The sequence below is a fragment of the Microtus oregoni genome, unplaced genomic scaffold, assembly GCF_018167655.1.
Source record: "Microtus oregoni isolate MIOR12 unplaced genomic scaffold, Mior012 000001F_ref0000356, whole genome shotgun sequence".
Taxonomy (NCBI): domain Eukaryota; kingdom Metazoa; phylum Chordata; class Mammalia; order Rodentia; family Cricetidae; genus Microtus; species Microtus oregoni.
Genome location: NW_024543060.1, coordinates 78,105,842 through 78,119,834, shown reverse-complemented (window position 1 = coordinate 78,119,834; position 13,993 = coordinate 78,105,842). Strand labels below are relative to the sequence as shown.

Below are 13,993 nucleotides of genomic sequence, written 5' to 3'. Positions count from 1 at the left end.
CACAGCATGTATAAATTACATGTTCACATAAGTGTAGGCACTCAACAATTGCCACAAGCAAATGAAGCTGAACACACATAATGACAACATTTTAAAATGATTTCAGTTACTGGAAAATACCTTTAATCATTCAGAGGATAAGGTAGGCTGTGCAGAGAACAGGTAGAAAGAGTACACGATTGGATCCAACATGGTTCGCTTTTGAAGTATGTGTTTCTCATTAAATATACTTGTCTATCATTATCGTTACTTTAAAAGTTCTTTCTCTCTCCTAAAATGCCTTGCCAGTGTAAAAAAAAAAAAAATCTTTAAACACATCTAAGGAGACATTCAAGTATGAGAACCAAATTCATGTATGCATTTGGCTCCATGTGTGATGTTTTATAACCATTATCTCATGAAGGCAGTATTATTTTACTCATTAAGTTTCTATTTTTTGCATAATCTTTTTTTCAGTTTCTATAGTGTCAGTTGTGATTAACTGTGGGTTTCCTATGCAGAACACTCCCTTGCTCCGCATAAAGAATTGAGCCACCTGCCTGTAACTGGCCCTGGCTAAGGAGAGGAAGTGCCCTGCTTGCCACCCAGCCCCCATGTTCTAGAGACAATCAGATGCAGTGGGTAGTCCAGTCAAGCAGGAACTCCTTTATTTCCTTACAGCATGCAAGTTATAAAGCAAAAACCCCACAAATCTCAAAGGAACTAGAAGGAGAATTAACCAATCACATCAGCAATCATGTCTCCCACTCCTCCCCCACCCTCTCCAGTCAAAAGAGCAGTCAGGGTTCCCTGCCCTGTGGAAAGTCCAAAGTCCTCCCCCCTCCGTTCATGTCTAGGAAGGTGAACATCCAAACTGGCTAGGCTCCCACAAAGCCAGAACGTTGAGTAGGATCAAAACCCCGTGCCATTGTCCCTGGCTTCTCATCAGCCCTCATTGTTCGCCATGTTCAGAGAGTCCGGTTTTATCCCATGCTTTTTCAGTGGGAGCCAACATTCTTGAAACTAAATGACTGTATTAGTGACTTTTATATTGCTCTAATAAAGCACCTAAACCAAAAACCAACACGAAAAGAGGGAGTTTATTTTAGCATATGATTCCTGAGGGATATGAATCCATGATGCCTGAATAGAGTCTCAGCAACAAACAGCAGCCATGGACCTAAAAGGAGGATCCTGAGAGCCCACATCTTGAACCAAAACCACAAAGCAGACAAACTGACAGCAGGCAAGCTTTTTAAATTATACCCTGTCTCATGTGCTTCCTCTACCTCTGAAGGTTCGTCCACGCTGTGTTATCAACTGGGGACCAAGTGTTCACATGCTTGAGACTACGGTGGACAGTTCTAATTTCAGCCGCTGCACTCAGCTTTGTCTCTAGTTGATGTGAATTTCATAAATTCCACATCAAATGTTTTCACAGGCATCTGCAGTCTTAGCACTGTCCAAAACCTAAAGTCTCTTCTATTAAATCAAGACAATCTTTTAGTCATAAACTCTTGTAAAATAAAAATGCAAATCGTATACTTCCATCATAGTGGCACGGTATAGATTCTGTATCTATTACCATTCCCAAGAGGAAGAAAAGGGACACAGTATGGAAATACCGGACTAGAGCAAGACTAGAACCCAGCTAGGCAAAGACCAAACCCTGCAGCTGTGTCTCATCTCCAGTACTTTGATTTCAAAGGGCTAGGGGTTCTTGCCCTTCGTTTTGCTTCCCACAACAGACATCTCTCTCTCTGGCTGCCTCCACTCCCTATATACAGTTCTCCTTGGAAAACATTCTCCAGCTCACACCTTGGGGTTTCACTTTCATAGGCGGCTCAGGCATTGGTCTTTTGCCCTCTCCAGTACTTCACAGAGAAACTCCTCTGTCACATCCTGCCTGCTCTTATCAGCTCTCTGAAAACACAAAGTGAGATCTCTACTTCTCTTACTCTGGCATCCATCATGTCCCTAAACCAGCACCATATGGAAAACACGGCTCTGTGGTTGGGGATCCATACTGGCCCTCTGGAATCCCATTAGCACCAATTTTATTTGCATAGACCTGCATTTTATGTACTAATTTAAATATAACTTCCCATATATAAATCTATAATTGATCAAAGACTAACAAAGCCATAAATATACACTTTTAAATGTTCGTCAATATCTTTAATATAATTTGTTGAGTCAGGTGCCAGACATATTAGTAGATTCAGGGAGTTTTATGCAAAATAGATAGATACTTGACTGCTTACAATTCAAAGTGAATTTTATTATCGATTTTGGAAGCACACCAAATTAGTGCTTGGCTCAAATTCTTGTTGATTCTTTCTAGAACTCTTAGAGGTCACTAAAATAAATCTTAAGAAATTTGGTCAATATTAATCATTCTTGATCCCTCTCACTTACAAATTCATTAGCTAGATTACCTCTTTGGAAACTCTTTTTCCACAACCGATGAACAGCTTAAAATGCACAAAATGAATCTTTCCTAATTTTCTACATTACTTAACTCTTGGATATGATGTCATGATAGGAACTGGCTTAAGCCATTTTTTTTTTCTTGGAAATAAACCCACCAACGAACACCTACTGAACAAGAGAGAATCACATACTTAATGCTAGTAGGTATTAAAATGATTGGTGAATCATTTCTATCCTGTCTGCCACCCTTCCTTCAAAAATAAATTAATCTGCTTGGTTTCCTCTTGTTTTTTTTTTCTTTTCCTTAATTACAGAAGCATAAATTCAACATGCATCGATCTCATAAATAAGGAGAAAAACATATTATTTTAGCATTCTACATTTTCTGCCCTATACTTGGCCAGCTTCTAGGCACCCAGATCCCTCTACTTAGCGCTTCTAAGGCGTCCTAGGCATCCAGAAGAGCCACCCACTCCCTCTCCTCAGCCCACTCGTCTAGTCTTACTCAAAGATATGCTCACTACCCTCGGGTTATTGACCCTGCATCTTTCCAGTCAACCAGGAACTCTCACTTTACACACCATGTTCTTCATTGCAGGCCTGTATCTTAAACTTCCCTCAGTGTCTGCTAACTCCATTTCTGGTCCCCAAATTCTGAAGTTACTTTTGTGTCTCCTTCAGTAGGTCAACAGAGCAAAGAGAAGGGCAATGAACAAAATGCGATTAGTCGGGATTGTTTCTAGCTGATGTCAATCAGGAAGGAAAAAAAAAATCACCAAGAAGAACAATAACCACAACCCAAACAAACTGAGTAAGCTATGACAACGATAACGTCACACATTGTTGAACTCCTCTCAAGACTGCAAGCAATCCTGTCATCATCTTCCCATTCTTCCCTCTTCTGTTTCTCTTATTTTTTTTTCCCGAGCAAATGATAGTTTATATCAAAGTAGTAAGATGAAACAAACCAGGCCTGGGCCAGAGGCCTGTAAACTCTACTACGCAGGACACTGGGTCCCGCTGCTCCTTAGAGCAGATGACTTTATTTATGCCCACAGATTTCAGCAGCACTGGGGCTTCCCTCACAGCTGCCCCCACTTGTCCTCAACTGTGTTTCATGATTAGTCAGTTTCTGTGGCAGTTTTCTTCCTCTGTTGGGAATTTATTTCATTAACTCCTACTTTCTCCACTTACTGGACTTTCGGCACTTGCCATGTTCTCATTTGAACATTAAATAAATACTGTGGATTCATCTTTCTTGGCTAATGAAAGTATGTAAAAGAGGCAAACGGGAAATATTAAGTGCTTTCTCCGGACCAGATTATTTTATATTTTCCATGACTGATATTTAAAGCTTCTGCATTCTCTGTGTATATTTGGCTTTTTTGAGGATCACTGCTGTGTTAGAACAGAGAATATTGTTGACTCCATGTAATTCATAGACAGTGACACACAATACACACCCTGATCTCTGCAGCCAACAGAACTAGTGAGTCTCACAGCACTTTTGTGGACAATGCTGCCCTCGTGTGGCTTCAAATTTTCACGTTGGCAAGTTTTCCACAGAAATATTGAATATGTCCACTAATATTTAAGATTTTCTAGGTAACTTTACTGTTTTAGCAGAATTTAGATTTAAATATTGCTTTCGAACATTAGTGACTACAACTTTAAATTGTTGTCATATTCATGTAAATTAATGGCACATCACCATTGAATTATGAAATTGGAAAGGCAACAGGAATTTGATTTAAATTTTAATCTCTAAACAAAAACCAATTGTACAGAGCCTTAAATAATTTATTCGTAGATTAAAATGGTCTAAGTGATAAATCTCAGATTTAACAGCAGTTAAACACAACGTGATCATTCAAGAAGGTCCCTCTGGTTTTCTTTCTTTCTTTCTTTCTTTCTTTCTTTCTTTCTTTCTTTCTTTCTTTCTCATTTTTAACCTCTCTTATTCCAATGGGGTATGTCTACTCTAAGAAAGGAATAAGGGAAATCACAAGAACCATGAGAGATTCATTATTAAATTCTTTACTTAACATTCTGAGTGGAAAGACAAATTGATTTTGTGTCATTAATAAATGTTAATGTAAAAAAGGCAACAAACATGAAACACAAAGATTCAAATTTCTCAATCAGTGGTAAAGAGATTATTGGAATCCTGTAAGATGGTGATGATTTTCATTTAAAAGTCACAATTGTAGACGACAACCTTTACCTGGCCCATCCCACTGATTCACCACTGCCAAACACTGAGTTTAAAAAGGAGTTACAAAGTCTACCTGTGGGGTCTCCTTTCTCATTTTTGACCCTATCATGCCCCCTTGTGACTGACAAAAAGAAGCTCTTTTTTTTTGTTTGAGATTATATAGCTGTGACCATAAAATTTAAAATAAATAAGTAAAATAGAGAGAAAGAAAGGAAAAGTCACATCTATGCAGATATTACTTGCTGAATCATTTGCTGAAACATTTAATAATGCTGACTTTTCACATCTTCCTCAACCAATACGAATAAGGTTTTGATGATAACAACAGGAAGAAAGACATTTACACTGGCAGAATCATGAAAGTTCTGGTGACGTAAACTTTTTTTCAGCGCTCTCCAACGAGAGGGGACTGCAAGCATGGTGTTACTTCTATTAACTGAAGGTCTAGAAAAACTTCTAGAATAGAAAAAGCAATTATTTACTGAATATTGACTGGGTCAGTTCTCAAATCATTTTGCCTTTGAACTTGGCATGGAAGTTACAATCTGGGTTTGGAGTTACTGTTTTACTGACAGAGACATAACATGGTTCGGTGTACAGCAGATGGACTTCTTTGGGACTTTCAAAATAAGTGAAGAGAAGGTATAGGCAAACGGAAGGTGCAGCATCCACTCATACTCATTTTAGTATTTTGAAATGGTCAATGCTTCGTATCTGATGAATGGGCTACAAAATAATAGTTATCTCTGAAGGATAAAGCATTGATATTAAAATAACTAATAACACACCAACATAGAAAAACTACATGTTTAAAAACTCAAAAATGAGTTATCATGAAATTATTAATGGCTAGTGACTTATCAGTCAATTGGCTTGTTGTACAAGCATTTGATTTATTAAAATAAGAAATTATTTTTGCTATTTCAATATATATTTTAAGCATTTTCACATATGTATACAATTCGTAATTCAATGAACACAGAAAACAAATGTAATTTCTGAACTACAAAAATAGAATTTTCTTCTTGGTTAATTATAACAAAAGTGCACATTAGAAAAGCCATGAGCCTTATTGTAAACCCATGAATTCATAAGATGATAAAGATAAACATTAAATAAAAAATGTAGATAATTTTAAATAGTTTTAAGAAAATATATAAAATCATAGCTGTTTCCTATTTCTTTATATTTTTCTTGGATACAAAACTGAATCAAAATGTCTAAAGAAAGATAAATAATTTGTAGAACAATTTCAGAAGTGAGTAGGAAAAAATAAGAAGATGCCTTCCAATTTTTGCCAAATTCTTCAAAAATCATAATAGAAAATAAATTACGTTTCTTTCCAAGGGATCATATGTGCAATCTCTATGGATAAAATCTACCAAACTTATGTATTTAGTTTACTGACTGACCAATCAACTTGAGAGCTCTCAAAGGAACGAGTCCATTAAGCGGATGGTTTTTGAATCAACATTCCATGAATATACCAGCTTAGAGAGAAATTATAGTATAATTGCTAGAGTGAACAACACACAGAAAAGTCAGTACTAATGTGTATGGAACAGAGAATATTTTTAAAATAAAAAGGGCAAAATATATCATTAAATGTGATAGCATAATTTTCTTAGGAAGTTGAGGATTGTAGTTATTATCTTAGATATAGTTACCTGGGCATTAATTTGTTTATATTAAATATGACATTGAAAGCTTAACTTAAAATTTTATAGTCAATATTACATACAGCTACTGCTCAAAGGTCATTACTTACCTAACTTTTTCCTTAATTTTTTTGATTTCATTTTCTGTGCCCTCTTTAGCATCTGCTGAGCTGTGGCGATATCCTTAAAGCCCCTATTGAAAAGATAAATGTAAAATATCAAAAACCTAGTTATACATAGACATACATGTGACTGTACATGTATCAATTATACTGCATTCAGTAAATTTGTAATCTCCCTTAAGAAAGCCTAACTTACTACACAGGTGAGTTAGTTTCTTAAAGAAGAATGATTTCTTAAATGCCCCCCCCCACCCATATCTGCCTTGGGTATCCAGCAGTCCTTCAATTTCTTGTTTTCTTTAGTATAAAATGGAGGACTTACCATTCTTCTGAAATTTTTTCCTCTTTTTCAGATTGCAGCAAACTCTTTTTACTTGTGTTTGATTCAGGTGTCCTAGATAAAGTTCTATTTTCAGATCTGTTAACAGAATTGCATTTTTTTTTAAAACTGAATCATCACCCGTACGTCAGCTTTTATAAAAACTACAAGCTGTTTATGTTGTCTCAAACTTGAAAATGATATCTATGTAAGACACAGAGGAGCTTTATCTTAAAAAGTAATAAAAGCCTTCCATTAATTTAAAATGTTTACATTTCAATTACATGAAGCATACTTCAGTTCTTCTGCTGAGAAGACTGTGGCACTGGGATTTTCATTTGCTTCTCCTTTCTACCTGCCAAGTCGTGAAGATCTGTTTGTACGACTGTTTCACTATTTCACCAAAATGTAAGCCTTGTCGCTGCTTTCATGGGTCTCTTCCACATAATTTGAACCCTGGAATTTTCATATTGACCACCGCACGTGTTTCATCTTCTAAGCCAGGAAATCCACATTTATTTCTATAATGATTCTTCTTTTGTAAGGGATATGGACTTTTGTCCTTGCCCTTCATCAGTTCATCCCCGCTTAAAAGAGCAGCTTAGCTTACCTGCCACTTAACTGGGTGTGTTCTGATGAAAACAAATTTTCCTTCTCATTGCACAGCCAAGCCTGAGCTGGATGCGTGGGTACAGCAAGGGAGGTTTCAGCATGTTTCAAAGTCCGAGCATTCTTATTTTAAAAATGTAAACAAATGTAAAAGGAATTGATCACTTCCAGCTTTGTTATTGCTACCTAACACGCATAGATCACAAAAGAGACATTCATTACAAAATTAAAATGATAATAAGCTGAAAGCTTTGGAACATGTTTGAATATTCATTCCTTGGTTGCAAGGTGAAGACAATGCTTTTTGGTATAGCTCATGTGTACAAAATGATTAATTGCAAAGCTTAAAACATCTCAGAAAACAAAAACTTCAAAGATGATCAAATAAATAACAGATATTGAGGTCCCTTGACCTCTGGCTGAGGATCCTCAGCTGCTGTCTCTCAGAGTGTCTTTCTGCATTTTCAAAGAGCTGTTAACTAGTGATTTTATCCTACTGCCAAATATGCAGCTGAGGTATATCATTTTTTTCCCCCTGCTGGCTACTGTTAAAGAAAGCGTTGAACGAAATCCAAAGTAAAGAAAAAAAAAATAAAGAGCAAATGAAAGAAAAGCTACATGAAAAATTACATCTGGGGATGAGGAGGAAGTCAAAGGCTTCTAAAAGTAATTATGTTTTTCAGGTCAATAAATTGCAATATTAATCACCCCGGCAGAGCAGAACCTTCAGAGCTAGCAAAGATGGAGCAGTCCGAAGTGTCCCTGGCAGCTTACCTTTGGCCAGGGCAGCTGATTGGAGAGAGGCAGTGTTTGTGAAGGGAAGCCGCCAGTGGAATCTGAAACTGCCCAGTCTTTCTCCAAGGCATCCTGCATGAGTAATGGCATTAGAGTGGACAAGGCGTCACTTGCAAAGCTCTACCAAGTTTCTTTAAAACTGTATGGTAACCAGAAATAGTCCCAGAGTCTACGAGAGCTCGCATTTATAGGAAAGCTTTACTTGCCCTTGCAAGAGGCTGCGCCTCTGGTTAAGGCCCACATTATAAAACAATGATGGGATTTTCATCCACACACTTTGGTTAAGGAAAGAGCTGATATTTGATTGCTGCAGTAATTAGGTAAACATTTTTCTGTATATTTATTCATTACTGACTTCCAGTTAAGTCTAGAAGTAGCCAAGAAGCATCAGTATTTTAGCTCACTGTCGTGCAAATTATGTTTTCTAGTAAACACTGATGCTTAAACTACAATATTTTAACACATCAGAATCAATGTTCTTTAAATACTACATATAAGCTAAGGTTTGCCTTAATATTTATTTTCCAAATTTCAGAATATTTTGGGTGGACATAAAAGACAAATTTGTTAGAATGGATAAAAATGTATGCTATATCATTGCTAAGATACACAGCTCTTCAAATGGGAAAACAGTTAGCTTATACATCAAATGTGAAATTTCTCCATTTGAACTCCTTCTTTTTATCCTTAATCATATTTTTTTCATTTGTACAATTCCCAAGTTAATCTTTATTCAATGAAGTTATATTAATTATATAAGTGCTGTACACTTAAGATATAATTATCTAAATTTTATTTAATTGGGTTATCTTATCTGATATATCTCAGAATAAACTTCTGTGATTCTTTATGAGCAAGGATAACCAGAACACACATTTCTATCTCACAGTTAGACTGATTTTAAGAGTTGCAATTGGGCAGTGAGGAATAAGTTTCAGAAATCTGTTGAATTTTTTGGTAATTGTAGCAACTAACAATGTACTAAATAAACGTCTCTGAGAGAATTGTAACTATTCTCATCACAAAACAATAAACATACCGGTTACTGCATTTGATCATAAAATTAAGATTTTCAGTCTACCAGAAAGAGATATTTTAAAGCATTATGTTGTAAATAACAAACATACAAATCATACTTTTCAAATAAATTATTGAAATGTGAATCTTCTCAAATAAAGCATTATTGGAGAGAGAGAGAGAGAGAGAGAGAGAGAGAGAGAGAGAGAGGACATGAGAGGGAGCTCTCACTGAAACCTTTGGTGTTTTCCTTTCCTGTATCTTAGGTTGATAAGAAAATGGCAGTCCAGAAACAATGGTGTACTTTGGAGACTCAACAATGAAAGGAAACAAAGGGATATTAGTCAGACTTGGAAATGAAAGGGTTGTCATGAAGGACGTTTGCTTTGATATTTCTGAGAAAATTAAGAAAATAAGATCCTGCAAATGTTTGCTGCATGTTGAAGCTGCTAATACTAATTACTTGTTAAGTTGGGTCAGAAATTCAGTAAACCCCCGCTAACTTCTACATTCAGAACAGTTTGTCCAATTCATGTCAGATGATAAAAACAAAATTGATGACTATCCTTTGAAAAATGAATTTCAGCTCAACATAAACTCCTGACAAGACTTAGGCTCAAATTTTAAAATTAATTTCTGCGTGGCAATGGAGATTAATTCAAGGAATGATCACATTTGCTGCACACCAGCTGCTATGAAATCAGTGATCTTATTGTAATGACAACGAGAAGATGATAACTAGTCAAAGACAATGAGCCATCTGACTAGTGTTTTTCTTGCACAGAGAAGGGAGTATCCTAACACAGTTACATTTTCTCTGTCCCTGACACATCTGGCAAACAGAACATCCTTAAGGATGCTCACAGTGAGAGCTATTCCCTGAGGAAACTGAGTCACTGACTGAGCCTGTTTTCCAGATGCTGAAGTTATCAGTGTATGCTGGACTTGTGACATTTGGAAAGTTACCCATTCATCTTAGATGGGCCCCCGTCTAATGGGCCATTGGTCTGCTTGCTTCCAATTAGGGGCTGCATCATAATTTCAATTCCATCTCAGCACTGCCGTTTTCACCACCCCAATCAGCTGATATTGGCTATGCCAATTTGGTCACGGCATGGCGTCTGCAAAATTCTTCAGGTTCTAGAACACTTAAGTCTGACTGGGGCACACTTCGAATCATACATGTCACATTTCAATCCTAAACACTTAGTGTTCAGTCAAGATTGTTCCAAGAAGGACGAGTATTTCTTTTTCTTATAAACAGAGACGGAGAGCAAGGAAAGAGATATCTCAGTGAGGGAACAGTTATAGGTCTAACAGGAAACCTGGCACTACAGTAATTCCCAGGAATCCACAAGGATGACCCCAGCTAAGACCCTAAGCAATAGGGGAGATGGTGCCCGAACTGAACTTGCCCTGTAGTCAGATTGATGAATACGCTAAATATCATCATACAACCTTCATCCAGCAACTAATGGAAACAGAGACAGACGCCTACAGTGGAGCACTGGGCTGAGCTCCCAATGTCCAGTGGAAGAGTTGGAGGAGTGAGAATACGAGTAAAGAGGTTAAGACCATGATGGAGATACCCACTGAAAGAGCTAACCGGAGCTAATGGGCAATCACCAACACTGTCCTAACAGGAAGGAGCCAACTTAGAACCAAACGAGGCCCTCTGAATGTGAGTGACAGTTTTTGCTGGGGCAGAGTTTGGGACCACTGGCAGTGGGACCAGGATTTATCTCTACTGCTTGTACTGGCTTTTTGGAACCCATTCTCTTTGGAGGGACACCTTGCTCAGCCTAGATATAGTAGGGAGGGCCTTGGTCCTTCCTCAAAGCAATGTGCTAGACTTTGTTGACTCCCATGGGAAGCCTTACCCTCCCTGAAGAGTAGATGGGGTGCAGAGTGGAGGGGAAGGTGGAGAAAAAGGGGGGAGGGGAGAGAGTGGGAACTGGGATTGGTATGTAAAATGAGAAAAGATAGTCTTTTATAAATAAATAAATAAATAAATATGACTGAGATGGTGTCCCTGTCCTACCACTGGTAGTCTTGCCTAGTTACAGAAGATGGTTAGTTCAGGCTCTGTTTCCTTTATTACTAGGAGTCATTGCTAAGATTACCCTCAGAGGTTCCACAAAGTTCCCAGAGCTATAGGTTTCCAACCCCTCCCCCAAATGTGCCCCAACTTCAATCATCTCTTGGCAAACTCTCTCCCTCTCCTTCTCTCACCCACCTGATCCATCCTATTCATCTTTCTCACTCACTTCCAATACAGTAACAAAATTTATTGCCCCTTCCCAGGGAAATAAATCTATGATTCCCTCCACTAGCCTCCCTTGTGACTTAGCCTCTCTTGGTCTGGACTGTAGAATAATTGTCTTTTACTTAACAGCTAACATCCAAGCTAATATACATTTATAAGTGAGTACATATCATGTTTGTCTTTCTGGATCTGGGAAACATATAGAATTAGAAAAAATAACCCTCTGTTTTGTTGTTTAGCTTGGTGATTTTGTGAGACTCCTAACAGTGGGAGCGGTGGTATCTCTGACTCTTTTGCCTGCACTTGGGGCTCTTTTCTTCCTCCTGGATTCCCTCACTCAGCCTTGAGATGAAGGTTTGTGCCTAGTCTTATTGTAACTTGCTATGCCTTATTCAGATGCTATCCCAGGAAGGCCTGCTTTTTTTCTGAAGGGAAACACAGGCACCATGGATCCTGGGAGGGGGATGAAGGGAGGGCTTAGAGGGATGGGAGGCTGCATTTGGGATGTTTTGTATGAAAGAAAATAAAACAAAACAAAATAAGCACAGGGAATCATCACTGACATCCTCAAGGTACAACAAATCCCGGTGAGCACCCAGATATTTAAATTAATTCCAATGAAGGTTTATAAATATTCTCTTAGACTTTGTACATGGAATTTTCAAATGAAAAACCAAGTATAAATAAAGAATAAATTTGAAAAAAAAGTAAATTGGTAGCTACTGAAGTGGGATATATGAATTTGAGTAGTTTAATTGAGTATAACAATTTACTTTCTTTGAAAGCAACACCTTAGATCCTGGGAGGTATAAAGGGAGAAGGAGTAAATTGGTTTCTCAAGCTACCTTAAACTTTTCTTTCTAAACAAAATATTCCCAGGGGAATCTACTAAACTGGTGAAAACACCTGACATTTAACTTTCTGTTGGATCTTCCATCTCAACCAGGATTCTCCAGTTCCAACTTAATAGTGATTTCCCTTAAACCTATTAAGAAATGTACTCACTCATTAGTGGATTCTAGCCATAAACAAAGGACATTGAGCCTATAGTTCATGATCCTAGAGAAGCTAAGTAATAAGGTGAACCCAAAGAAAAACATATATAGATCCTCCTGGAAACTGGAAGCAGACAAAATCGTCAGGCAAAAGTTGGGAGCATGGGGGCGGGAGGGGGGTTAGAGGGAAGGGAAGATGGGGAGAGAGAGGGGACAAGGAGAGGGTTGGGGAGAGCTTGGGGAGTGGGATGGTTGAGATGGAGGAAGGATGGATATGGGAGCAGGGAAGGAGATATCTTAATTAAGGGAGCCATTTTGGAGTTGGCAAGAGGCTTGGCTCTGGAGGGATTCCCAGGAGTCTATGGGAATTAGCCCAGCTAGGACCCTGAGCAGTGGAGGGAAGGGTGCCTGAACTGGCCTTGCTCCCATGCAGTCGGACTGATGACTATCTTGAATATCACCATAGAACCTTCGTCCGGCAACGGATGGAGACAGAAAAAGAGACCCACATGGGAGCACGGGATTGAGCTCCCAAGGTCCAGCTGGACTGGGAATGAACGAGCATGGGATCAAACTGGAACCTCTGAATGTGGTTGACAATTGGGGCAGACTGAGGGGCCAATGACAATGGCACTGGGATTTGTCTCTACTGCATGCACTGGCTTTTTGGAATCCTATTCTCTTTGGATGCATACCTTCCTAAGTCTGCATGTAGGGGGAAGGGCCTGGGAATTCCCATAGGGCAGGGTACCTTGCCCTCTCTTAGGACTAGTGGGAGCTGGAGGGTAGGGTGTGTGTGGGGGAGCGGGAGGGAAGTGGGAGGAGGGGAAGAAGTGGGAATTCTGATTGGTATTATTTATAAAGTAATAAAAATATATAAAGAATAAAATAAAATAAGAAATCTGTCAAGACAGAAACTAAAATGCAGAAATCATCCTTTGAGGCATGTCACCTATCACATTACCCTCCTCTACATGATATTTTTTCACTATCGTTCACATCTATTTTACAGAGTGGACAAATGCTTTGTTTTAGGGAAGGTGTTACTGTCCCAGCACACTGTGTCCTGAAGAAGCACTAATCCCCAACTACTCACTGGATTAGACTATTCTGAACAACAACAACAACAACAAAATTAACTTATATATCCTTAGTGTGGGGTAAGGAGTCTACCATAGTTCCACCTGGATCAAATTCTTAAGCCTATTGGAAGGTCAATATAGAAATGGAAGGACAAAAACCTAGGCTAATGACAATAGCCTCAATTAAATATACTACAAGATGAATTGCTTGAATTCTTTCCCAACCCCGTCAGTCACAATACTCATAATGGCCATTAGAGTGCATTGTGAGAAAAGAAAATCTGCCTTTAAGGGCTAAGGAATAGGCACTCTTGGTGGGCAATTGCTCTTTCCTGGTATTCTCTGGTAGCTTTTTATTATAAGCTATCATCGTAGAGATGTTCATAAGGTAACACACTAGAGAACAAGTGGTGCTGTTTCTCTGAGGTAGAAAGCAATCTGTTTTCTGTACAACATAATAAAGTAACAATATCATCATCTGACCTAGTTTCTCTAGGTCAGGA

At 38.3% G+C, this 13,993-nt stretch overlaps 1 protein-coding gene across 1 annotated transcript in view; it reads right to left on the bottom strand.

Moving 5' to 3' along the window:
• Lrriq1 (leucine rich repeats and IQ motif containing 1) overlaps window positions 1-13,993 on the bottom strand; it is a 129,603-nt gene that overhangs the window by 58,964 nt on the left and 56,646 nt on the right. The window contains exons 20-23 of the mRNA XM_041673590.1: window positions 8,110-8,202; window positions 7,337-7,458; window positions 6,730-6,825; window positions 6,396-6,478 (exon numbers count right to left, since the gene is read on the bottom strand). Coding sequence (XP_041529524.1) covers window positions 6,396-6,478; window positions 6,730-6,825; window positions 7,337-7,458; window positions 8,110-8,202 — 394 coding nt within the window. The remainder of the gene's footprint in view (window positions 1-6,395; window positions 6,479-6,729; window positions 6,826-7,336; window positions 7,459-8,109; window positions 8,203-13,993) is intronic.